The sequence below is a fragment of the Leiobunum rupestre genome, chromosome 4 (genome assembly GCF_980474605.1).
Source record: "Leiobunum rupestre chromosome 4, qqLeiRupe1.1.hap1, whole genome shotgun sequence".
Lineage (NCBI taxonomy): Eukaryota > Metazoa > Arthropoda > Arachnida > Opiliones > Sclerosomatidae > Leiobunum > Leiobunum rupestre.
Genome location: NC_143387.1, coordinates 61,792,685 through 61,819,433, shown reverse-complemented (window position 1 = coordinate 61,819,433; position 26,749 = coordinate 61,792,685). Strand labels below are relative to the sequence as shown.

The 26,749-nt window shown below is 37.0% G+C and overlaps 2 protein-coding genes across 3 annotated transcripts in view; one reads left to right on the top strand and one right to left on the bottom strand.

Annotated features, from left to right (window-relative positions):
* The window catches only part of Pus10 (Pseudouridine synthase 10), a 29,531-nt gene extending 15,983 nt beyond the window's left edge, over positions 1-13,548 (top strand). The window contains exons 1-14 of one of the 2 annotated variants that reach the window (XM_090172309.1): positions 9,011-9,148; positions 9,245-9,426; positions 9,488-9,625; positions 10,357-10,443; positions 11,766-11,974; positions 12,037-12,085; positions 12,153-12,226; positions 12,286-12,371; positions 12,424-12,549; positions 12,619-12,752; positions 12,829-12,884; positions 12,954-13,115; positions 13,180-13,378; positions 13,438-13,548. In XM_090172309.1, coding sequence (XP_090028435.1) covers position 9,148; positions 9,245-9,426; positions 9,488-9,625; positions 10,357-10,443; positions 11,766-11,974; positions 12,037-12,085; positions 12,153-12,226; positions 12,286-12,371; positions 12,424-12,549; positions 12,619-12,752; positions 12,829-12,884; positions 12,954-13,115; positions 13,180-13,378; positions 13,438-13,470 — 1,536 coding nt within the window. In that variant the 5' untranslated portion in view covers positions 9,011-9,147 and the 3' untranslated portion in view covers positions 13,471-13,548. Of the gene's footprint in view, positions 1-9,010; positions 9,149-9,244; positions 9,427-9,487; positions 9,626-10,356; positions 10,444-11,765; positions 11,975-12,036; positions 12,086-12,152; positions 12,227-12,285; positions 12,372-12,423; positions 12,550-12,618; positions 12,753-12,828; positions 12,885-12,953; positions 13,116-13,179; positions 13,379-13,437 lie in introns of those variants that run through there. The other variant, XM_090172308.1, reaches the window with a different exon arrangement.
* A 138-nt stretch (positions 13,549-13,686) lies between these two features.
* Positions 13,687-16,072, bottom strand: LOC149948628 (coiled-coil domain-containing protein 149). Its single transcript, XM_090172304.1, has 9 exons — positions 15,883-16,072; positions 15,645-15,803; positions 15,295-15,582; positions 14,988-15,230; positions 14,847-14,931; positions 14,626-14,770; positions 14,477-14,559; positions 14,238-14,417; positions 13,687-14,178 (listed from the first exon to the last, which is right to left on the bottom strand). The coding sequence occupies exons 1-9, from the start codon at positions 15,931-15,933 to the stop codon at positions 13,832-13,834; spliced, it is 1,581 nt and encodes a 526-aa protein (XP_090028430.1). The 5' UTR covers positions 15,934-16,072; the 3' UTR covers positions 13,687-13,831.
* Between the last annotated feature and the right edge of the window lie 10,677 nt (positions 16,073-26,749).

The window sequence follows — 26,749 nt, the reverse complement described above, 5'->3', positions numbered from 1 at the left end:
ACGCGTTTCTTCATTTTTAGGGGATTGTGGCTCGCGCTACTTTAAAGGAAAATATTAGCGCGCTCTCAACTTAAATTAATGATCGGTACCATAAAAACAAGTGGACATTTACTAACCCCTAATCCAACTCATTTGTAAATCTCCAGAATTTAATAGACAGTTTTAGCAACTACCTACAGGGGCGGTGCCAGAAGATTCTTAGGTGTAGGCTAATAATGTTTATCATTTGTGGGCCCCCTGTTCCTCAATATTGGACTTAAAATTAAATTTTGCAAATTCAGGTAATTTATTTATTATTTGATATTAGTGCGGTTTTTAAAATTTTACAGTATTAACTATCATCACATATTTTATTTGAATTTAAAAATCGACTTGATGTGGCCCCGTCAGATCGATTTGTGGGCCCCTATTTGAACACAAAAGTAGGCTATAGCTCGGGTTGCCTACCCCTAACGCCGCTCCTGACTACCTACACCGGGATTTTATTCACAGTGAACGACGACAGAGTTCGTTTACGGTAAATCGCGAAGAGCAAACATTTCAAAAATTAAACTTCACATTTGACGGTATGAACAAGTTAATAATAAGATTATTTTTAATGTATATGTAAAATATAATACAATATCTTTGCATATAACCATCTTCGATTTTGTCCATTGTTTATGACATCGACAAAAATAACCATATCATCAAATGATCAAGCTAATTGCGAAGATTCACGGTTTTTAAATAATAATTTTTTTCAGAAAAAAAGGGAGGGGTTGGAATTAATATAATGGCCAGCCTGTGCCAATATTAAAACTGTTTTAGTTCCAAATTGAGGTAACTCGATTTACGCGAATTTTCTTTTTTGCCGTTTTTCAAACTTCCTTTACACTAAAAATATAAATATTACAAATAGCGGCCAATGTATAGTTACAAAGTTATCGATTATTTTCCATTTTTAAAAAGCATTACGTTATAATTTTTTTTCCAATTTAAATAATATTTTTTAGATACCTGGTTTTGAAACTAATAGCGTTCCTTTCGTTTTTATTTCACACCGAATTTTAGAAATAATAAAAATGTTTGAATAATTCTAATGTCTAGTTTGTGCGGGTAACAAAAATCAACAGTGAAGAAGCTGTCAACGATCACCGTCAATCTCAGCATGTGGGGAGTGGGGACCCGCTGGCTGCCGGTGAGTATGAACAAGGAATAAGGGGGGTGGCATTACCAAGGTAACCTATTTAAAGTTACAATAGACAGTAGGCTATAATCACTATGCTGTAAACATCTGTGTCGCGCGAAAGCGATCCAAATGTAACGACTGACGATTACGATAAAAATTACATCATTCTTCCGAACTTCAAAAGGGCGTTATTTTATTTCTGGGGGGGGGGGGGGATTTCTATTTGAACTTGTAATAACTTACACACAAATATTTTCTTTACATTTTTCTGTTTTTATATACAATATTGGAAGTATTTCAATATTTATTTAAATCTTCGCTCTTGCTTGATACCTACAATGATTCTCAAAAAAAATTGTGTGGATCGTGTCATTTTCGCCTAATTTGGTTTGCACATGTTTCTTAACAATGAAACGAAACCAAAATTAGTTACAGACATACGCCAAACGAGGAGGCAATGAACACCGCTAATGCCCCACAATGGAACATTTTGAAAAAAAAAGGATCCACCGTGGAACTTCGTATGTCATTAGAAAGTGTTCATCTTGTAAAATACGGAACAATTAAAACAGCGAATATATTTTAGTTTCAATAGTTCAGCATTTTAGAATCACACAGTCTAATGGTCTTTAGACCAAACGAAGGTGGTCCTGAAAAGGACCGTTTTGGTTTTAGCCAATTATTTGGCTTCTTCTGGTTTTTGAATTTTTGAGACCTTTACGCAAGAACAACCAGCTACAGCCACTTAGGGGGCTTTGTTGGCATTGTCCAACTGCTCCTTATACAACTGGAGTTCAAATTCCATTGCCCCGTTCTTTAACTTGGCATTCATCAGCTCGTCTGGCCTTTGGGCGAGTTCTTGTTCGTTACAGAAAATATCAAAATATTTTTCTGTAAATCGTCCTAAGAAATAAAAAAACAAAAATTATCAATAATTAGTAACAATAATAATAACTATATGTAAAACTAAGTTGCTGTATTTACGTTTTAGCGATCGGCTTTCAACTTGAAGCTTGAAAAGAGGGGGGGGGGGGGTGGAACCTCAACCCCTTTCCAAACTATCCCAATCGTTTCAATTTTGGGACCCGCAGGTGGAGTCCAGACACGAAGGCGTCTCTTTCGGCATCTTAACGAAAAGGCAAAGGTTGACCACTCATAGGAAACGTCTCTTAGTCGCAGCGGGACATGACTAACCAAATATTTCCCCGAAATAGGCATTCACTCGCTAATTTAGGCTTGACTTATAATATACATATATAAATATACTTTTCGCTAAACTGAACTCCCCCTAAAAATGAGTCGTATAGCTTCATAGATAGACTAGATCAAAACTAGCCCTTCTGAAACCGAAATAAGTATATAGGAAAACGGAGAAAACCATGTATATTCGGGCCGCGTCTACGGAACGTTAGCTCCAAAGTATATTTTTCTGGACTACGGATAGACTAACATGAAAACGTTAATCAATAAAAATAAAAATACTACGTAATATCATAAATCCATAATTTAATGGAAATAATTCACTAAAAGCTATTTACAGAGTGACGTCATCACGGTAAAAAATCGCCCCTAGCGAGATGCTGATAAACGGCACGTCATACACGAGAAGCCCTCTATACAGGGTCTTTTTTTTTGCTCGGAAAAGTGTTTTTTTTTCAAAAACTATTTATAGTACCGATTTCAAATTTGGAAGGTCAATTCTCTATACCGGGGGACATCAGTTTGAGAAATTTGAGCGTTTTCGGTAATGTTTTTCACCAATTTTGAAAAATTATTTTTCGACCACTAGGTGCGAGATAAAAAATTTCTATTATAAAGTTGTAGGCCGTCATCGAAAACCCTTAAAAATTGTTCACTCGACGAAAAACAACTTATTTATCAGTGAAACTTCGAGCTTGAAAAATTTACAAGTTGGTGAAGCCAAATTACGATTGTTTGAAACGATAATTGAAAAGGGAACAAGTCTAATACAAACGTAGTAGAGTTTTCACACTTGAAAAAATGTACACGTTTGGTTTTTAAATGCAGATATTTTATTCACATAAATTTTTACAAAACATTTTCAATAATATCACCATTGGCTGCAACACAGGTTTGTGCGCGGACAATTAAGTTCTCAAACGCTTTCTCTACCATTTCTGGTGTGACGTCTCGGCAAGCACTGATTATTCGTCTAATGAGTTCCTCCCTAGTTTCAATGGGCATGGCGTATACCTTTGCTTTAACGAATCCCCAGAGAAAATAATCCAGCGGTGTTAGGTCAGGTGACCTTGCTGGCCAATGCACTGGACCATTTCTCCCTATCCACCTTTCAGGAAACTCGTTGTTGAGGTGCTCAGTTACTTGCCGGGAAAAATGCGGAGGGGCGCCATCTTGCTGAAACCACAACTGACGTCTTTCAGCCAATGGAAGGTCGTCGATTGCGTCACTCAGTTCGTTCTGTAGAAAATGTAAATACCTTTGGCCGTTGAGGTTCGTCGGCAGGAAAAAGGGACCAAACAAACGGTTTCCAACAAGTCCAACCCAAACATTGACCCGTTCAAATTGAACCTGGTGATGATATTCAAAACCCCAATGTGGGTTGATGTCAGACCAAAGATGGCTGTTTTGATGATTAAAGGGCCCATCTCTAGAAAATGACGCTTCGTCGGAGAACAAAACATGGCGCAAAAATTGTCTATCTTCTTGGACAGCATTTAGTAACCAGTTGCTAAATTCATAACGTCTTTGATGGTCTCCGTCAATTAGTCCTTGGTGGAGCGTAGCTCTGTATGGGTGATAGCGATTCTTATGAAGAATTTTCCACACACGATTTGCAGAACAACCCAAATCAGCAGCGGCTTTAGCGCAACTGTGACGAGGATATGCCACAAAGTACGCGAGTACATTGTTCTCGAAGTCTAAATCCGGTTGACCCAATCCGCGAAACCTAGGTTGCAAGTTACCAAATTGATTGAAATCGTGAATTGCTCGTCTTACTGTATTTACAGATGGTGCTCCATTTGGATGTCTTTCTGCGAAGATTTCAGTCACTCTTCTAAGGTTTTGCGCTGCTTCTCCATAGTAAATGGCAACTATCTCGGTACGCTCAGCTACTGAATAACGAGGCATAGTTCGGAATATTATCAAACACTGATAATAATCTCCCAAAGTTTTCCTTTAAATACCCAATGCATGTTTAGGATTGACCTATAGCCTCGTGTTTTTTAAATCCGGTCGTTTTTTTAACCAAAGTTTCAACTGGATTAGGTAATTCGGTTTCAATTATCGTTTCAAACAATCGTAATTTGGCTTCACCAACTTGTAAATTTTTCAAGCTCGAATTTTCACTGATAAATAAATTGTTTTTCGTCGAGTGAACAATTTTTAAGGGTTTTCGATGACGGCCTACAACTTTATAATAGAAATTTTTTATCTCGCACCTAGTGGTCGAAAAATAATTTTTCAAAATTGGTGAAAAACATTACCGAAAACGCTCAAATTTCTCAAACTGATGTCCCCCGGTATAGAGAATTGACCTTCCAAATTTGAAATCGGTACTATAAATAGTTTTTGAAAAAAAAACACTTTTCCGAGCAAAAAAAAAGACCCTGTATAGAGTGTCTCTTGTGGCTAGTTATCAGTAAACGTTTTGCATATAAAGAATAAGACGTGTCATACTTATGTAACAATATTATTAACTAATGGTATTATTAGCTATTTTTACTACATTTATTTACAATATTTATTTATTCTGTGTTACTATTTACTAAGTTGCGACTAATCGGGCCGATTAGATATTATTGAACCTTGGAATCTATAGCCGACATATTCAGACATTAGAATAATATTAGTTAATTCAAAAGCATTGAATTGGCGGCTTGGCCCGATTCATAAAATCCTATTTGGCTCTGCAAACCTTTTTTCCCACTTTGGGCTTTTTTTTTTCAACACTGCCCATTCCAGACAGCAAGGGCGCCACTTACTCGTTACTGCACCTGACAAAAATATTAAAATAGGGGGACAGTCGATGGAGGGTTTTTTCTATTTAGCATCGAACCCATTTTCTTCATTCTCGCAGTTTTCAATTTCAACAATAGCGTGTACTTCTTAACGTCATATGACGGGGGGTCAACGCCAGAATTCCGAACTGACGCCAATGAGTCGCCCCTCCCTTGGGTCTTAGCCAATGCTAGGGCAATTTCGAAGTTTCCTATACTTATACCTCGCTTCGTAATCCTTTCTACAATAATAGTATAAATAGTAGGTTCCTTTCTCATTTCGTTACAGTTTCTTGTCGACTTTTCTCAAGTCTGCGTCTTTCGATTCGTATTTCGGTCCTTCCTTAGTTTAATTTTTTCGTGTTTTTTGCTTTAGCTGTTCATAATTTTTCTCGCCTTCGAAGTTTAATTTTTTCGAGTCCATAGTTTTGGAGTTATAGTACTTCGACTGTGGCTTGAGTTTTTTTATTCAGTTTCAGGCTTTAAGTTCGCTTCCGTATTTTACAAGATGAACACTTTCTAATGACATACGAAGTTCCACGGTGGATCCTTTTTTTTTCAAAATGTTCCATTGTGGGGCATTAGCGGTGTTCATTGCCTCCTCGTTTGGCGTATGTCTGTAACTAATTTTGGTTTCGTTTCATTGTTAAGAAACATATGCATACCAAATTAGGCGAAAATGACACGATCCACACAATTTTTTTTGAGAATCTTTGTAGGTATCAATTATTGAAATACTTCCAATATTGTATATAAAGTGTAACATCGTAAGCAATAAAAACAGAAAAATGTAAAGAAAATATTTGTGTGTAAGTTATTACAAGTTCAAATAGAAATCCCCCCCCCCCAGAAATAAAATAACGCCCTTTTGAAGTTCGGAAGAATGATGTAATTTTTATCGTAATCGTCAGTCGTTACATTTGGATCGCTTTCGCGCGACACAGATGTTTACAGCATAGTGATTATAGCCTACTGTCTATTGTAACTTTAAATAGGTTACCTTGGTAATGCCACCCCCCTTATTCCTTGTTCATACTCACCGGCAGCCAGCGGGTCCCCACTCCCCACATGCTGAGATTGACGGTGATCGTTGACAGCTTCTTCACTGTTGATTTTTGTTACCCGCACAAACTAGACATTAGAATTATTCAAACATTTTTATTATTTCTAAAATTCGGTGTGAAATAAAAACGAAAAGAACGCTATTAGTTTCAAAACCAGGTATCTAAAAAATATTATTTAAATTGGAAAAAAAATTATAACGTAATGCTTTTTAAAAATGGAAAATAATCGATAACTTTGTAACTATACATTGGCCGCTATTTGTAATATTTATATTTTTAGTGTAAAGGAAGTTTGAAAAACGGCAAAAAAGAAAATTCGCGTAAATCGAGTTACCTCAATTTGGAACTAAAACAGTTTTAATATTGGCACAGGCTGGCCATTATATTAATTCCAACCCCTCCCTTTTTTTCTGAAAAAAATTATTATTTAAAAACCGTGAATCTTCGCAATTAGCTTGATCATTTGATGATATGGTTATTTTGGTCGATGTCATAAACAATGGACAAAATCGAAGATGGTTATATGCAAAGATATTGTATTATATTTTACATATACATTAAAAATAATCTTATTATTAACTTGTTCATACCGTCAAATGTGAAGTTTAATTTTTGAAATGTTTGCTCTTCGCGATTTACCGTAAACGAACTCTGTCGTCGTTCACTGTGAATAAAATCCCGGTGTAGGTAGTCAGGAGCGGCGTTAGGGGTAGGCAACCCGAGCTATAGCCTACTTTTGTGTTCAAATAGGGGCCCACAAATCGATCTGACGGGGCCACATCAAGTCGATTTTTAAATTCAAATAAAATATGTGATGATAGTTAATACTGTAAAATTTTAAAAACCGCACTAATATCAAATAATAAATAAATTACCTGAATTTGCAAAATTTAATTTTAAGTCCAATATTGAGGAACAGGGGGCCCACAAATGATAAACATTATTAGCCTACACCTAAGAATCTTCTGGCACCGCCCCTGTAGGTAGTTGCTAAAACTGTCTATTAAATTCTGGAGATTTACAAATGAGTTGGATTAGGGGTTAGTAAATGTCCACTTGTTTTTATGGTACCGATCATTAATTTAAGTTGAGAGCGCGCTAATATTTTCCTTTAAAGTAGCGCGAGCCACAATCCCCTAAAAATGAAGAAACGCGTACCGCGTAGCCCATTTCACCTGCCAAGTTTGTCAAGACCAAAAGAATGTATACTAGCGCTTATTGTTATAATTTGTGGCTTTTAATATTTAATAAAGCTCTTTAAACACTAAACGGAATATTTGCAGTCTAGTTTATCGTTGGATAAATTCGGAAGAACCTTTGAATTTTATTCAATCGGAGATATCATTAACTCCCGACGTTTAGAGTACCCTTCATTTTATTAATAAAAAAAGTAAATAATAAACCCATAGCCGAGTAATAGTTTAATGTTTGATTTTTGAAATTTTTTCTCGCCGCGCTGTGAGCGATTTGCGTAAACGAACTTTACCGTCGCTCACCATGATCAAAATCCGCTCGTAGCTAGCGCTCAAATCTGAGCGAACTATTCCTTCTCTCGGTAATTTTCCCTCAACGCTGCGTCAGCGCTTTCTACTGAGGGTACTAACGCGTCGCTTAAAAGTGAGGGGGCTATTCCGACGATCGGGAGATCTCGCTCAGCGCGCGGTGAGCGCTTAAAAGTGAGGGAACTAACCCGTCGAGGGGAGAATCTCCCTCAGCGCGCCGTCAGCCATCAACGCCGGAGCGAACTATTCGGCGCTCGCCCAGAGGCTTCTCAATTAGAGATAGAGAAAATAAACTCGTTTGCCTTGAGTACTCGCTCACTTGAGCAAGCCGTGTTTAAAACTCTATATGCTCATTTTTCCGAACGCTCGCAACTTTTTGCCCACCTCTGAACTATGGTTACATAAGGAAAACGTCTCCAACCTGGCCAATATAGCGGTCTGATAACTTCGGTTAATTTACTTCTGGTTCCATTTGCCTGTAATAGATGCTTAAATAAAACATCTTCAAGGAAATCGCTAAGGAGAGCCAGAACATGCAAGTAACTGTTTATATGGTGCTTGTTGAAATAAAGGAAACGTTTCACCTGTAAACAGAACGTGTTATTCTTGCTAAGCCTTAATATGTCAAAAAAAGCTACCTGGTTAAAAGTAAACACTTGTTGCATACCATGATACAGGTGAAAAGTTTCCATTACTTCAAAAAGCACTATGTAAACAGTAACTTTCAGGTCCTGGTTCCCGAAAATATTACTTCTTGGCGATTTCCTCGAAGATGTTGTATTGAAGCATCTTTAGATCGAGCCTTTAGATACTTTTACGGAGAATATTCGTGGGGGAATCCATAGCTTGACTACCTGGGGAGGGGACCCGTTAGGGGAATGAAATATTAATAGTGGAGGCATTATGGCATAGGTAGTGCGGCCGCCACATGGAAGATTGTAAAGGGGGGGGGGGGCGATACACTCGTAAAAGAGTGTATTGGCAGAGATATAACTGCCAGGATCTCTGGTATTGGTGTACAGATTTTTAGGAAGTCGTCACCGCATACTTATGGGGACGTTACACTATTTTTTTGAGAAAACTTATGGTGTTAGCTTACGCCTTAGACACCAGACGTTGTACACTATTTACATACATATGAAACTGAGTATAGCTTTGAGTAATGTCAAATCTGTAATCACTTTGGTACAGTCAAAGCTTGCAAGGGCGTATCCAGGATTTTATTTCAGGGGGGATTTTGATGGAAAATTTCAAGGCGGGGGGTGGGGGGGTGCTGACGGAAGTTTCACTGATTTTTATTAGGCACCCCCCCCCCAGTCAACAGCATTTCGGAGGGGGGGTTTGAACCCCCAAAACTCCCCCCCTTACATACGCCCTTGAAAGCTTGTACACCTATTACGTGAAGTCAGCAACCTCAATAAAAATTAAAAAGTAATGTTATTAAATTATTGAATTACTACAGTTTTATTTATTATTGTATTCAAAAAGACCAATATGTCAATAATTTTAATTATGGTTTATTCAAAGTGGAAGAAGAAGACCACCAAAAGGAATTGTTGCAGAGGGTTTGGGAAACAGAAGAAGGACAAAAACAAAAACTAGCAGTTTTAAATTATTTGCAAGAACTTGGTTGCTGTTCCAGATGTACCTTACGACTTATGCTTGAAAAAAGATATAAAAATTTTATGTTTTTAGGACAAGTTATTGAAGTACGTTAATTTTCGTGGCATTTGTTTGAGAATTTTTAAGAAAAGTGGTTTTTTTTCACAGCAAATTGATCTCCTCTTAACAAAAAGTGGCAAAGTTGACGATTTAAATGAACCACCATCTAAGAAATTGGCAACTAACCCTTGTTTGTGCTGCCTCGGATTACTTCAAGATGGTTGTAACTCTAATATTGTGGAACAAGTAATTTTATTGAATATTTATGGTGTAAATGAAACTAATTGTTTTTTTGCTGCGGACTTGATCTGGGCATTAAAACTACCAGAAATATATAATTTACGTCTTATGAGAAAAGTATCCATCTAGACCATAAATATGAAACATGTACCTTCACAGGCCCAAAGTAGATATCAATAAGGGCCAGTGGCGGACTGGCCATAGAGTGAACTTGCCTGATGGCAGGTGGGCCCCACAGACCGTTCATGAAGTGGGCCCCTCAAACATGATAGAGTTATAGTTGTTAAAGCTGGGGCCCTTTGTCTTCTGGCAGCCCAAAATATTAGACCCAGTCCGCCACTGATAAGGGCAAATGTCTAAACTGCATCACAGCTCAAAATTCACAGCATGTATTATTCCCCCGAACAATGTAAACTGTAAAATATCTCACAACTTTTGAACATTTACTTCTGGATCATTTTTTACCTTGGCAATAGTTTAGGAAATTACAATATTACATATTTTGAGCCTTACTATTTTTGTTACTTAATTTAATTTGAAAAATAGTACACACAAATCCCTTAGGGATTGTGTGTAAAAAGCAGTAATAAAAAAGGCTTTTATTGAAAAGTTCAAAAGAATACCTTAAGTGGTATATGGAGATGGATATTTATTATTTATCTAAGAAAAATATTATATACTTCTGGTACTCTTATTTTGTTGTCTAATCAAAATCTTTTACTTGTTCTATTAAACAGGTTATATCAGAAGTGAAACAGTGTGGTCATCAGTTTGGAGACTTCGTACTTCAACTTCAAGTTCCTCCTACCATTGAACTGAGAGAAGTAAAATTAATTAAAAATGCGAATTATTTTAAAGTAGTAACAGAACATAGTATGATATGATATTAAGAGTATCAGAAGTGTATGATATTTGGTTGAAAGAGAAGAATCCATTGAGGCACGGTTCATACGGAACCTGGATAAGTCAGGGATTTGTAAATTTTGGAAAAAAGTCAGGGATTTAAATAATATCGTAAAAAATCCATAATTTTATTAAGTCAACAAACTTTGCATCGCAGAGAATATTCCTAACATAATTGACGAAAAATGAAGTATCTACTCTTGCACACTCATGCCTGGTACCTTTTCCCGAGAGAAGAGAGATATGATCTCATTATGTTGTTATAAAATATAATTAATTTTGTGATATTTAAAAAAAATTCACTTGGTTCTTTTACTTATGAAAACGCAAAAATTACCAGGAATATTACCAAAAAGGTCCGGGATATTGCCCTAAATTCATCAGGGACAACTGGGATAAGTCAGGAATTTGAAATGCGAAAATTTTGTGCGAACCCTGTTAGATCAAAAATGTGAAACATGTACCTTCACTGTGCGATTAGTGGTTTTAGGCAATCGAGTCGATTATGGAGTATGAAATTTTTTTTTCATCGAGTAATCGGTACTTGATTAAGGGGAAACTTTCGAGTCGAGTATCTGTAAAAAATACCTCGAGTAATATTTTTAACGAGTCGGGTTATCGAGTACTTGATTTGGAGCTGGTTTTATTCAAGTAATTATGAAATTAAATTTAAAAGGAGTATAAAGTAATTTTCAATGCTGAAAATATTCCTTTAATTTAAATGAACCACAGTTTCCACAACTTTGTAGGTACCGTTTATTTCCCCCCAAAAAGTTGTAAAAACCCTCTTTAAACTTTGAAGCAACGAGGATAGAAAAAACAAATACTCAACTAGTTTAGAGAGCAACTTTTTAGAGTAATTGGGTACCTGAATTTGCAATTTTTTGGTACTCTGTAATCAACGAGTATTCTCCAATTACTCAAAAAAAGCAGAGTACTCAATTTTTTAGTACTTGCACAGCCGTAACCTTCACAGTTGGTAGTTTTCAAGCGGTGCGAATTTCCCATGAAAGCATACAAGACTCAAAATTAACCACATCTATTAGGGACGAAAAGTTAAAATTACCCTACCTAACGACATTTTCTTATTTATAAAACATATTTTCCTCCTTTACTAGCTTTAAGTCATTATTATGTACTTCTCCCAATATATTTCTTATTTGAAACATGGTATACTGTTATGGATTCTCTTTAAGTGATATATTATATGCTTCTGGTAGTAAAAAATTTTACTTTTTTTTAGCATTTGCTGGTAAATCACTTAATGGAAAAGTTTGATTCTATCTATACATCTAAAGTAGCTAAAGCAATAGCATCAGTTCGTGATGTATGGAAATATGTCTTTGGCCCACAGATTGGGCGTACATATGGCGCTCATTTTACACCGTTTAGTACATACTCCATTTCAGTATTGTATTCTGTAGAGAATTTTGAGAATGAATGTAAAAAATTGTAAGTTTAAGTAATTTAGTCATTTTTCTTTATGTAAAAATACCGGTTTATTTCTATTCCAGAACTGAGCTCGCTCCTCATGAATTCCGCAATCTCAACCGAAAGAAAAAGGTTTCATTAACAATCTTAGGTATTACAGTTCTATTAGTTATTTAATATTGTGAAAATCATTAAATAGTCTGTGAATGAAATATACAGTCGAGCAGCTGTTCTAAATGCCTTGGATTCCGTAAAATGGGACAAGTTAAAATGGTAAATTTATAAGTTTTAACTGTATTTGTTAGAATGTTAAAGCAATCTTAAATTTTAAGTGTCTACGAAGTTCCCCCTTCAGTACCAGATGGGGGGGTCAAATTTGAAAAAATAATTTGTCACAGGGAACAAATCTACTTAGCTGGTAATTAAAATTTATTTATTTGAAATATGTAAATCTAATTGCATTCTTTTAGGTAGGTATAACAAATATTCGCGCAAATTGTGCCAAACTCCTTGGTTCGTTGAAGGAGAGAAACGAATGGAAAATTCTGTTGAAGAATTAATTGTTGGTGCTATTAAAAGCAACATAATTTGTGATAGTAAATCTGTTTGATCATATTTTTCAAATTGGGCTGAAGTGTAATACAGAATTTGTTTACACTTTACAGAAATAGTGTTTAGTTCATCGGGTCGTGAAGATGTAGATGTTAGAATGCTGGGTGAAGGTCGACCATTTGTTTTGGAGTTATTCAATTCAAGACGTATTACTCTCACAAAAGATGAATTTATGGTGATCCAAAATGTATATGAATTACCATTATACTATAATTATAATAAAAATATAAAGGGAATACATCTGTAACTGCTTTCAATTTAAGGAAATTAATTCGGGGACCAAAGATATAGAAGTCCGAGACTTGCAACTTATTAGAAAGTAATTCTTTTTACAATTTCTGTTATAGAACTACTGTAGTTAAATCCTAAAATAATGTTTACTCTTTAGAGACGAGCTTCAGCTTTTAAAGCAAGGTGAAGAAATGAAGAAAAAGACTTACAGTGCTCTTTGTTGCTGCAATAGAACCGTTAATGAAGATGACATGAAGAAGTTATCTGAAATAAAGGACTTAGTCATCCAACAAAAAACACCAATTAGAGTTTTACATAGGTAACATTTATAAGTAACACCTAAAGATATTTGCTTCTAATTTTTAAGATTTTTCACACCCCAGGAGGAATGTGGCAGTTCGCCCTAAAACCATTCATTCCTTATCTGGTTCCATCATCAATGATCACGTTTTTAAATTAGTCATTGTTACACAAGCTGGAACATATGTTAAAGAATTTGTACATGGAGATCTGGGAAGGACAGTCCCAAATTTAGGAACATTATTAGAGTCCAAAGCTGATATAATGGCGTTAGATGTTGAGGTTTGTCACTTTTCTAACCCTTAAGTTATAATATACTTAATATTTTCATTGCTTTTCAGAGAGTTGAAATTGATTGGCCACCAAAAATTTAAGTCTTAAATGTATTAGTAACAAATAAAATGAACATAATAAAATGGTTTTATTCACAAACACAATACATTGCTTTAAACCAAGTTAAAATGTAGCATTATTTGTTTTATTTCTTATAAAATGACTAAGTCACTAACTCCATTTAAATACATGAAAAAGTTTTAAATTAATCCTTTGTTAGCAACATAATTATTTAGTAACTTAATATAATAATGTTTATTTAACTCTGAAAACTCTAAAATGACTAGAACTTCACTTAAACAAATGAAAAGTTTTAAATTAATGCTTGTCAGTGACAATTTTTTAGTAACTTCAAATAGTGATATGGAAACTATCCATGTAATAACTTTAACAATGGTTAAATTAACAATCAACTGGTTCTGCAATTTCACTTCCACCTTGCAAATTAGAATCCTTAGGCGAAGCTTTATCCAAGTTATTATCAACTTTGCTTTGATTCTCCAAATCCAACAGAGCAGCCATAAGTAATTTCTGAAGTTGGGGAGGCAAATCGTCGTCCTCCGAAGATAGTGATGTCCGATAGAAACTGCCACTTGCTTTCCTACCTGGAGAAGACATGTCTGAGAAGATTTTTGCAGTATTTTCGCGAAGTTGATGCAATGGGGATTGAGCTGGCAGTGGGGTCCCCAATTCACTTCCGAGTTCAGACTCGCTGAAGCTACCCAAACTGGTACTACGAGATCTTATGTCTAAAATTTTAACAAGACAATAAGATTGAGTCTAGAATTGCGAATTTGCTTTTATTTACCAATTCCACTTAATTTTCTTTCTTTCGTGGGAAGTAAATCTAAATCATCATGGTCGACTTCATCATTTAAGGTACAACTTTTATCATCATCTTTTTCCTTATCTGTCAAACTAATTGGGCAACTGTCACTTTCTTCAACTGACGATTCAGGTATGGGAAATTGGGCGTCGTAGGTTTTAGCTGTGAAAGAAATAGCAGGTAAATATTGAAGTAATCCCATTCTAACATATACCATATACCTCGCTCTCTGAGGCCAAGGTCATTATTTTGCTCTAGAATTTTAATTTTGTTCTCCAGTTCGTTGATTCTGTTGCCCAAAATTCTATGAAAAATTAATTAAGAATAAATGATATGCTAATATTTAAAAACAATGTAGGTTTAGATCTACTTGTTAGTTTTTCTTTGGTGCATTAGAACTAGGCTTTTATCACCAAGTGTTTCAAATAAAACCATAATCAAGTTACGAAGATCAGGAGCGGTAGAAGCGGTGTTAGGAAGTTCCAGCATAGGGTTATTTTTTAAAATATGCTGAACTGTTAGTGGATAGCGATGAATTGGTTAGTCAAGAATATGGATGGGAAATATTAATTTGGTTTTGGGAAAACATACTTTGTTTACTTGACAGAAACAAAGACCCTGATGGCGTTGTTATTCTTAAATTTCCCCTATTTCCCCGTTTTTTCTCTAACAAGGTCTTATTAAAAAATACTATAAAGATTACTTGTGAAAAACACAGAAGGTTTTTTATACCTTATATTTGGCAATGGTTGTCATCAACATCGCAATTTCTTCTTCCAGTTGCTTTAATCGATCCCTCAGGTAACGATTTTCCATCAGAATAGAATCAATATCAACAACTCTTTGTTCTCCCCTGAGCATGCTGTTAAATTGTTGATTAAGTCTATCAACTTTGTGCTTATAAGCATCTCGTGCCGTAACCAATTCTTCTTTCTCATCTAATAGCGATTGTAGGTCACGTTCTAATAAAACATACTAGAAATATAATAAGTTTTATATAACATATATTATGTTAAAGACATAATATTAAGTTAACAACCTTATTCTTAACAGTTTCTAGTTGATTTACTAAATCAACCCTTTGATTTTTAGGTGAACAAGCGAATGATAGAGATTCATTTTCCAAAGAAACAGAACTTTTACGAACTAGCTGATTTCTAAGAAGTTTGACATCCCCTTGTGAGTCGATTAACTTTTGTTTATAATCATCAACTTCTAACTGAAGCACCTTGTTCTTCTCTTTGAGTTCACAAAGTAGTATAGCTAGATTTTGCTCTTGTTCCCCTTTCAAACCCTTAACATCGTAAACCCCCATGAGTGAGGGACCCTAAGATTAGAAAATACGTTAGTTCTTTAAATGGATTTACGAAAGCTAAATGTGTTTCTAACCCAGCCATCCACTCTTTTCTTCAAAGCGCTATATCTTTCTCGTAACTGATCAGCCATAAGCTTAAATTGATCCCGTTCGCTCCGACATTGATTAAGTTCTTTGCTCATGATTGAGACAGCTTCGCTTTTACTTTCCAATTTACATTTTAGTATGTTGTACTGAAAATAAGTAGTTACTTGCTATGAGCTTATGTTTAATCAGTAGGGTTATTGTAATGAGATGCATCAAATTAACTACCTCTCCCAATAATGTATTATAATTCATGTTGCTGTTTTTAGTATCCGACATCTCGTATTAATAAATAGAAATATTTAAAAAAAAAATTACGCGTTAAGGTAATTAGGTAAAAATTTACGTTATACTGTTACAAAAGGCTAAACGCGTTGGTTGGGAACTTGGGAATATAGTACTTCTATAGCAGCTGAGGCACCTTCTTGAAATCACGTACGACGGTACGAAGCAAAACAGTTGTCATTAGTCGGTGGCGTCATCTACCGCAAGTTAGCGGTGAGAATAATTTAAGACAGTGGCGCTATATACCACTAGCGTGAAACGAGTATAAGCAGACGACATTTAAAAAAATTATATTAAATGACATACGACTACTTTTGTGAAACCCTTCATAACTCTATGCTCAAAACCCTGCCTAGGCGAAAAACGTCCCATTCCTCAGTTAATGGTGGGATAAAGATATTGCGCGGGCTATTTCTGATCGTAAGGCCGCCAACAAGGATCATCGTGAGGCCCTTCGCACCCACCAAGTTGCAGACGATATTAAGGACAAGTGGGTCACATACCAACAATCCAAGCTGCTGGTTAAACCCCTTATCAACGGAAAAACGAAAGCTGTTAACAAAAAAATTGAGAAAAATATTCAAGATGCTGGCAAGGATTCGCGGTAAGAAGTTCTGGAAACATATTAAGAAACTCCGAAAGGAAGGCAAAAAGCTAGCCACCCAGTTCAAAGGGATTCGCACGAAAGATGGTTAACATTTGTTCTGTCAGCATGAGATAGGTCGGAGAATTGAGGAACATATCAGAGATCTAGAAGAAGAATTATTGTCTCCCTCAGCCCCGGCGGAATCCATCCCTTGCCACCCCTCCTCCCCCTACCGAAGCCCCTCCCGCTTCGCCCAACAATGTTAACTCTAGTCTGCTTCTCACATTCACTATGGCAGAATTGGAGTCGTCCCTTAGGAAACTTAAGGGGGGCAAATCAGTTGGGTTAGATGATATCTACGGGGAATGTCTGATAGTTCTTGGTCCTCAAGTGAAACTGGCACTCCTACACGTCTTTAATTAAATTAGATTAGGTAATTCCACCCCTAGTTACTGGTCCACTACTTGAGTTACTTTGATTTATAAAGGGAAAGGTAATGAGATCACTGATTTGGCCTCTTATCGTCCCATCGCCGTAGCATCGGTTCTGTATAAGTTAATTGTACGCTATGATTCTCAAGGATAGGTTAGGTGGGTATCTTGAATTTCACGGGCTTCTCAGCGAAGCTCAATGTGGTTTTAGGACTGACCGTAAAATTAAAACCGCTTATGATAGTGTCAATCGAGACAAACTATGGGTTAGTCTTCGGGGTAAAGGCGTACTAGAACCCTTTATAGGTCAACTTTCCGCTTTATACTGTAACTGCCGGTACCAATTTAACCTCTCTGGTTTCACTACTCTCCCCGTTCAGAGCAATTTGGGCCTCCGTCAGGGTTGTCCGCTGTCGGCATTGCTGTTCGTTGTCTATATCGATGAATTGGCAAATAATATTGAAGCTTTAACTGCGGGGGCATCTCTTCCGAGTCGGTCTGGTCCGCCTAGAATCTTACGGATTTCGTGTCTGTTCTATGCCGATGACGTGGTCCTTATGGCTAACACTGCAACTGATTTACAACGCCTTTTGAATGTTTGCGCTACTTTCGCTGCGAGGCAGGGGTTGACTTATAGTTTAGAGTTCACAGTCCAGTACTTACGCCGTCGACTCGTTTGCTCTGGTCGGTCGTCAATAGCTATACTTACCTCGGTATTTTTATTACAAATCAGGCGGATTATCTTCATGGTATGGAAAAACTTATGAAGGCTAAGGCAAATAAACTGAGGTGGGCAGTCACCAATATGGCGTCACACTCCTATAACAAATATACCGTCGGCCGTACGTTGTGGAAGGCTGTGGTGGTTCCCTCCCTCACCTATGGGAACGAGGTGGTCTGCAGCTGACTGTCTCGATCGCAATCAACGTGATGTTGGGAAAGCGCTGCTTCACACTGGCCCTTTTGCGGCCACCCCAGCCATACAGGGTGAGATGGGTTGGTCCACTATGGACCTCCGGGAATATCCTAGCAAGGTAAGGTTCCTGGGACGGTTGAAATTTATCGATCACTCACGTATTGTGAAGCAGGTCTATGACTTCATTATATCTAATGGCTACGAGGTAGCGTGGACCACACGCATCGCCCGGCTAGACCGCGAGTATGGGATCGGTACTAAACGTGGTAATGCGACTATAGGCAGTGGTTGAATTGTGTAAATTCCGAAATAACGGTTTCTGCTGCCCAGTTTTGGCGGAGTCAGGTAGGGCACAAGCGTAGTTTAGGCATATATACCCTCAAACGACTTCCCCAGACGGAGGATTGTTATACCGGTAGTTTCAGTAGTGGGTTACTATTCCAAGCACGCAGAGGCTCCGCTGAGTGAAAACTCTGTGGAGCAGCTAGGGAGGACACTCTTCATGTACTACTCGTCTGCCCTCTGCGTTCCCTCGGCACAAAACAGGTCAACTGGCGTTTGGTCCATCGTGACGACCCTTTAGAACTACTACTTGGTCTTACCGGCTCCCCTGGGAATTTTGAAATGGTCGCCTCCATCCTTACACTCTGGCCAAAACTCAAACTGGAGTGGCGGCGAAGCAACTTGCCTTAATTAGTCTCTCTATCAGTAGTCAGTTCCCCTCAATTCTCTCGCCTATTTTCGGTGCCATTTATAGTTATATTTTTTGTATCTATCTGTATTTTTGTATACAATTTGTATTTTCATTTATTCCATTTGTATATGGACAGTGGCGGCTTAAGAAGGCTGGGTCCCCGGGGCGGCGGCAGTGTTTTGTGACACCCCCAGGACCGTGCAGAGGTTTTCACGGGTCCGTCTTCTTCAAGTTTAATCGTTCTGATTTGCACCCCCCCCCCCTCGAGCTTCTCCGATGGCACCCCCTGCTGCCCTGGTACCCGGGGCGGACCGCCCCCCCCCCCTTAGGCCGCCACTGTATATGGATTCTATATCCTTTTAGTTTTATTTTTCCTGTTTAAAGGGGCTCCAAAGTTCGGTGGCAAAATGTGTGTAAAGTCAGTGAAGTGCGAAATTTACGGTTAACTCTGCCCGCCTCTGGTAAGGCGAGTGAGGTGTTGGGGGGAAGGAAAAGCATGCTCATTTTTCTTTTTTTTTTGCCACCGAACTTTGGAGCCCCTTTAACTTGTTCAGATAATCTCTGTTTTTGTTTCTGAAAGTGCTGCCATTAATGATTATCTGAATATATTTTTAACGCGCTGCTGAGCTCCCTTTTCGGAGCCACTGTGTTTCAAAAGAGTGTAAGTTCTCTTACGGCAAATAAAAACCTTAAACCTTTAAACCCTTTATATTTTCTTTGAAAGATAGGTGACGCTACCGACTAATGATAACTGTTTCGGTTCGTACATGATTTCAAGAAAGTGTTCCTCAAGACCCCAGTCCCCAGCCACAGTAGAATAAATTAAGGCTCTAAAAGTACTATATTCCCAACTCAATGGCTAAAGTTTAACGTGTCTACTATTTGACACAGGATTTTTAAGCAATGACGTAACTAGCAGAGTCAAACAATGAAATTATCTCGCGCCAAATTCAATTTTGATTTTTTGTAGCTCATTTAAAGCCGCTATAAACTTAATATTCATAGATGAAACACTATGCTGTAGAGCCGCCCTGTTTCCAAAGGGTGTCTTTTGACGGCATCAATAAAACCTTTATGCTATAGCTACTGCAGACAAGCTACTAGAAAGTGTTACCAGAATGATTCCCAGGTTACGTTAGTAAATGCGAGTGAAAACGCGTTTGGATCAATATTTTTAAGCGTCGACAAGATTTATAGGGCCTTTAAGGAAATTAAACTTATTTCAGGCTCGGACCTCTTATTCATTCGCAATGTACCTCTAAATTATTTTGGGCCTCTCTAGCTACTCGTCGAATGTTCCTTTCATTTAATTTTTGCTATTAACAACACAGCGAGGGGGTAGCCACTTCGAAAAAAATTGTACACCATATTTCTCATTACCAAATTACCAAATATTTCCGATATTTCTAGATTTCCAGAAGTTTATTTCTCTAGATTTCCAATATTTCTTTCAATTTCTCGAGATGGGGTTTTTTTAATATTTTCTTCCTACAACTTTCAACTAATTTGATGCATTCTACATTTGTTAGACTACCCATATCTGAGAATATGGGTAGAAAGTTTAAGCTCCTCATCATTATTATGTTGCAAAAATTAGTCTTTCCAATTTTCATCACAATCATTATACATTTCTATATAAAAAAGCAGACAAAGTTTTGTTGTGGTATCGCTAATGCAATTATCGTATACACCTCATTCTTGTTGACGCACGAATACTGCTCAAAAACCAACCAATTGTTCTAAAACAAGTTGTATATGTTTGAAAACGCGCCAAAAACCCATATTTACCCAAAACTAGGTCAAATATTAATTATATTGCCCTCTTTTAACATTACATCAGTAATTAAATAAATTAGCCTAGCTGATTATTATTATCTTTACTAGCTGGGTAAGCCTGTCCGAGCTCTAAATAGTTGGGTTAATCGTATAATTCTTATAAGGTTGTAAGGGAAATTGTCTTAAATACAAGATAAATAACTTTTCTTCCTTTATTAATAAAAAAATAAATCTACATATCATAAGCAAAAGTATACCTAATATTTTCAGAAGTTAGCTGAACTACTACGAAATATTGAAAACGAGCTGCAAGTTACATATAGTACGTGGTATAAACAACTTATTTTATGAAATGCACTAGCTAGGTAACTTATATTTCCTTGCATAACCTAAGAGATTACAACGGGGGTAAGCCAGAGGCCACTAAAATTATTTTAGAAACAGATGGCGACACTTTCGTCATCCGCCAAACAAAAAGCATGGTCAAAGCTACAGCTTCTAATGGGCGCGCTTCCCTCCATTCGAATGAGCGTTCTAGTTATTTTTTCCGATTTCTATGGTGTGGTCATCCTGACTTCGTATTTTTCCCGGCCACGTTCGTCATTGGTCGATTTTCGTCACTTTCGAGCGTAGGTGGTTTTTGTGTCGTCGGGAAGGGGTTAGTTTGTATGCATTTGATGTTTTTTTTTTCCCATTTGGTTTCTTCCCTTCTTTTTCTCCCAAATTCTTAGTCAAACTTATAGCAAACTTCCCCCTTTTATGACAGTCCTGTTCTAGCCATAGATATATATAATAGCATAGATACCTTACGCGACATAAAACTAGTCCGTGGGAAGAACATGGAAGAGACAGCTAGCAGAAAACCCATATTTTCTGGATGCTCTACGTAATAGTGCCATCTATCGGTGACCAAAATTAGAATTTGTAAAAAAGAACGTGGTAGATTAGGCCTAATAATGTTGATAGCCCTAGAGATAATATAACTACGTACCCTAGATTCGAAATCATGCTCCTTGCACGTAAACGCAGGCTCTTACTGAGTTCCCGGCGGAAGCCGGAAAAAACTGCCTCCATGGAGCTGGCAGGGCTACCGACATCTAGATAAAACGTAAAGGTATAGTGAAAATTGCGCCGTGGTTTTTGACTTGCAGTTTTCAAGATACCAGATATTTTTGCGTTATATTGTTTTATACAATAATGGATCATACCTGTAGCTCTAAAAAGGTTTCTAAACGAAAGAAAACTAAAGGTGAGTAATATAATCTTGGGTTATCTATTGAAATTCCTTATTTCTCACCCTGCTATGGACAGGGCATGAAATAAGCACAGGACATTGGACATTGTCCGATAAATTTTGCATATGTCCGATAACTTTTTCAATAAACTGGGAATGTTTTTTTCTACAAAATAATTTTTTTTTTAATTATTGGACGATGTCCGATAAAATTTTTAAAATGATGGGGGGTCACTGGACAAATGTCCGATAACTTTAATTTCTTATTTCCTGCCCAGGCTATGGAGCCCGATTTTTCCGACTTTCGGCGCGAACTCAGTAAAAGCCTCACGAGAAAACGCGCTATCGAGAAACGCCATGATTTCAAATCTAGGGTACGTAGTCTAGATTATCTTTGCCTAGAGTAACGTGGAGTTGAAGTTCTAATGTAATTTTTTGGCTTTTGGTGGAAAGATGGCGCTATAACGTAGCGCATCCAGAAAATAAGCGTTGTCTGCTAGTTTTCACTCCCGTATCAGTCCCTCGTAGAATTGTGGATCTATACTATTTCATATATCTATGGTTCTAGCCTCTTTTTCGTCGCGTATTTAAGTCTCGCGTCTCGCGCTTTTATTTAAACTTTTTAACTTTTGAAATTGACGGATTTTGAAATGACGTTTTAGCGCGCGACACTACAGATACATGTCTTGGGCACACAGCCTTCTTTTCGTGCTTTTTTGACCATAACATGTAGAGGTATTTTCACGCGCAAAATGAATTTTAAAAGCCGTCAATATGTTTTTGTCGTTAGTCCTAAGTTTTGTATTCGCCCAGAAGGCCTATAGGCCGAAGTACCGCTCTTGTCTCCCTAATAAAGTTTAGTTTCCCCTAAATGTTGGTCTCCACTTACGTTTTCGCGTTTAACCTAATTTTTCTAGAATCTTGATGGCTTTATTAAAATAGTTCAACATTGAACCTGGGGATGGCGCCACATTTGCGGCTGCCGCGCGATAGTCATCATGTCGGTTGGATAGGCTTCGAGCTTTTAAATATAGCACCATCTGCCTTATTATCCGTTAACTAAATATGTGAAGAAATAGCAGACGACTTTTGAATTTCGATGTTTTTCGGTTGAACTTTCAGCTGTTGCGCAGCGATAATTTTGAACGAGCAGACAGCTTTCATATATTCAATTTAAAACTCAGTCTGTAGGCGGCGATACTTATGACCAAAATTTAACTACGCACGAAGAGTATAGCGTCATTTAAAACAATTATTTAACAAAGAATGTCTTAAATGATTCAGGTACTTAAGAATATGGGAGTATAGTATCAGCCTTTGGTACCATCCAACTATTTCTTACAAGGAGACTACCCAAGGTGTTACACACCGATTTTGTTCAAACTCGGGGGATTGGTAGACCTTCATGTAACTTGAAAAATCCTAAAGGGATTTTATTCAATGGGCAACGGTTTTGCCATGGCAACGAAAAATGTTTTTGACAACATAAAATAGCATGGGATTTTGACCGATTTCCCTGTGAAAACAAATTTAAAAAATTGATAAAAATATGACCAATTTTGATTTTTTTCGTCAATTATTATCAATTTTTTTTTTATAATTTTGGTATTTTAATTTTTATTTTCAATTTTGTAAAATGTTTCACAGGGGGGACCCTTGGAATCGGTCAAAATCCCATGTTATTTTTAATGGGGAAATTTCCAGTTTAAGCTGTCAAAAACATTTTTCGTTGCCATGGCAAAACCGTTGCCCATTGAATAAAATCCCTTTAGGATTTTTCAAGTTACATGAAGGTCTACCAATGCCCCGAGTTTGAACAAAATCGGTGTGTAACACCTCGGGTAGTCTCCTTGTTAGTAGTGTAGGTTCGTTGATTTATTACTCCTAAAATGTAAACCTAGATGGCGATCTTCAGTGTGGAATAATGCCATTAAAAATTATAAGCAGAAGAAACTTTCTTTGCAAAGTTTGCCTTCCCAAAATTTTGGTACCTGAACTCATTCTTGGCGTAAATTATTTCTATATACTTTTCTCGTTCGCAAAGCATTATCTCAGTTTACGGAAATTTAAATCAATTCACATCCGAAAACTATCACTACGCCCTCTTTGGTTCGCCATTGAAACCTAGATAGGTAGCGGCTAAAGCAGACGCTATTAGTTTTTCCTCGTCGTTATTCGTAAATTTGACTTTATAAATAGACTTCTTGCTTAGGAAATATAGCACCATCTGCTTTATTATCCGTCAACTAAATATGTGAAGAAATAGCAGACGAATTTCGGTTGAGCTATCACTGTTTATCAGCTCTTGCGCAGAGATAATTTTGAACGAGCAGACCGCTTGGGGTAGGTAAATTTGTTCGAATTTCAATCGTCCGAACGGTGGAACAAATGTTCGAATTTCATTCGTCCGAACCGCCGAAATAACAAATGTTTAAATTTTTCGAATTGGACAACTTGTTTGTTTCATTGTCCGAATTCTGTCGCTAAATTAGTATTTTTTATTGCTGTTTTTTTGGTCCGGATTTTTTTTAGTGCAAGAATTAAGAATAAAAAACTACATTGTAAATATCGTTGTTTGTTCAAGTTGTTTTTTCTTAATTACTGCTATAGTAAGTGGGAATTGCGTTGAATGTTGTGGATTTTTTAGGTTAGGTTAGGTTAGGTTAGGTTAGGTTAGGTTAGGTTAACGTTAATGTTACTATTTTCTTATATTAACCATATTTAAAAAAACCATAGATATAAGAAATGTATATAAAGGTCTAGATAAATTTCGGGGCGTCTAAGCCTAACATAAAATACGGAATTGACACCTAGCAGACACCGAGGAAGGCACGTGACCAAGAGCGCGAGCTCTCTTAGCATTTTAGTACTAAGCGCTTGACCTTTCCGCAGGCGGTAGTCTTTAGACACCATCTGTTGGTGACTTTTAGTATAATTTTTTAAGCAGGAAACAATGGCTCTCGCGACCATAGCACGAGCTTTCTTACCGATAGATAGCGCCTTATAAGGATAGCCTGCAGAAATTACGCGTTTCTGCTAGCTGTCGCCTCCGTATTCACTCCCTTTGAAATATTTTATCTAGACCTTTACATACGTTTCCTATATCTATGAAAAAAACAACCAATTCCTAATGTTCGAAAAAATGGACAAACGATTATTTGAACAAATGAAATTCGCCAGTAAAGTTAACATAAATTGAACGACTAAATCACCAACAAAAGTTGTGATAAATTTTTCGGGCAAATTAAATACGTTTTCGGACATACGATCCTGTTTTCCGGCATTCGGACAAATGATCATTCGGACATTTGTTCCACCGTTCGGACCAATGATCATTCGGACATTTGTACCACCGTTCGGACGAATGAAATTCGAACAAATGTACCCAAATCGACCTCTTTCATATATTCAATTTAAAAATCGGTCGGTAGGTGGCGATAATTAAGAGCAAAATTTAAACTACGCACAAAACCTAAAATAACCTAGACTCGTTTCGGTCGCGAATTGAAGTTAAAAAATTATTCGAAATTAATTTGACTGAAATAGAGCCTGTAGTGATAGATATGAACGTAACGAACAACAAACCATAAATCGTACTGTGCCATCTCGTATTTTATGGGGTTATACACCCAGCGAGAGCACCATATCGGATAATTAAATATTTCCCATTGTTAGAAAGACCCCCTTACAAGAATACAAATATCAAAAGAAACGCGCCCCTCCCCCCGTGAAATTGCAGTTGTAATTCCTCCTCGCTTTACAGGGGTTAACGCTTCTTATGCAAATTACTTAAGGGTTCATTAGAGTTCTATAAGCCGCCATTAGGCGGTAAAATGAGAGAGAAATAGTCGATCGGAATTTGCACTTTCAGAAGAGAGACCCCCTCCAACTATTACAACCCCCCTTGTAGAAAAACATCTTCCTTCAAAGCGCTTCGATGTTCTTAAAATAATCACGGTGTATTTAATCCTAATTAGGCGTAAAGTGATCGCTAACCTTTTCGAGCCCCGCAGACCTCGCGGCGTACTCTGGCAACGTTTAAAAAGCGCCATCTGGCAATACCCTTTTAAAGTACAAAGAGAAGGCGCCAAAGCTATAATTTTTACGCCGGAGTTTTTGCGTCTTTTTTTGGGGTGTCCCTCCCTCTGGTCGCTTTGCGCCTTTAATTCAAGAATGGAATTTTGCGCCAAAGGCACGTAGTTAGGTTCAAAAGGCGAAACCAATAAAATAACCCATAAAAAGCAGTACCAACGGTCTTTCACTTATTAATAGGCCAAGTTAAAATAGGCCTACGTTTCTGCTTTAGGAGAGGGGAAAAAATAACGTTTTATTTAGACGCGAAACCATCTCACCTCGTAAGTAGGTTTTTACGTTTACAAAAAGGTTAAGTGTTAAGTATTAAGAATTTCGCTGCTAAACTATTTCCCGCCGTAAGTGATTTAAGTAACTTAAACTTAAAAAGGAGACCGCTCCTAGTTTTTATTATATTTTACGAAAAATAAAACGTGTTTAAAACCCCCTAATTTGGAGCTATTACCTAAGTGAAAAATAATAAAATGACCAAAAATATTTCCAACACTATAATTTTTAAAGATTTTTATAAAGTTAGGCGCGCTGGCGTGATAGCGTGATTCGCGGAGAAAAAGTAATAAGGAGTCGTACTGTAAAACAATTGGGACGCGATTCTGTATTACAACGGGAATAAAAAAAAAGGAGCTCGGATCTCGACACCGGGTTGGTTTTCGTCCGTGATGACGTCAAAGGCACTAACTTCAATAATTGGAATCTTCACGTGTCAGTAAAAACTCGTCTTACCCACCTACCACTATTTGGTGTCTAAGGCGTTTGGCCGACACCATAAATTTGCTCTAAAAAAAAGCCTACCACTTTACATTACGTTGAAGAATTAACACTGGTTTACACGAGGGTTTACAGCACCACTCCTGATCTTTTCTCCATACGTAAACTTAAATTTACCAATAAAATATAATCTTACAAGAAAATTTGTACCTCCTAATTTCTAAAGCGTAAGATAAAAAAATGTAGCGAAAAAATAACAATTTTAATATCGCCATTAAGATTTTATTATCTTTAAACTTAAAAAGTTGGTTATGTATGACACGTTTTTATTGGTCTTATGAATTTAGATTTAGGTAACCAATGAGATACCGAG

Excerpts from the sequence above, each read along its gene's own strand:
- LOC149948628 (XM_090172304.1), bottom strand. The coding sequence starts at position 15,933 with ATGTCGGATACTAAAAACAGCAACATGAATTATAATACATTATTGGGA. Across the intron at positions 14,418-14,476 it reads CCTTGGCCTCAGAGAGCGAG|CTAAAACCTACGACGCCCAA; the intron begins GTATATGGTATA and ends TTTCTTTCACAG. Across the intron at positions 14,179-14,237 it reads AAGAAAATTAAGTGGAATTG|ACATAAGATCTCGTAGTACC; the intron begins GTAAATAAAAGC and ends TTAAAATTTTAG.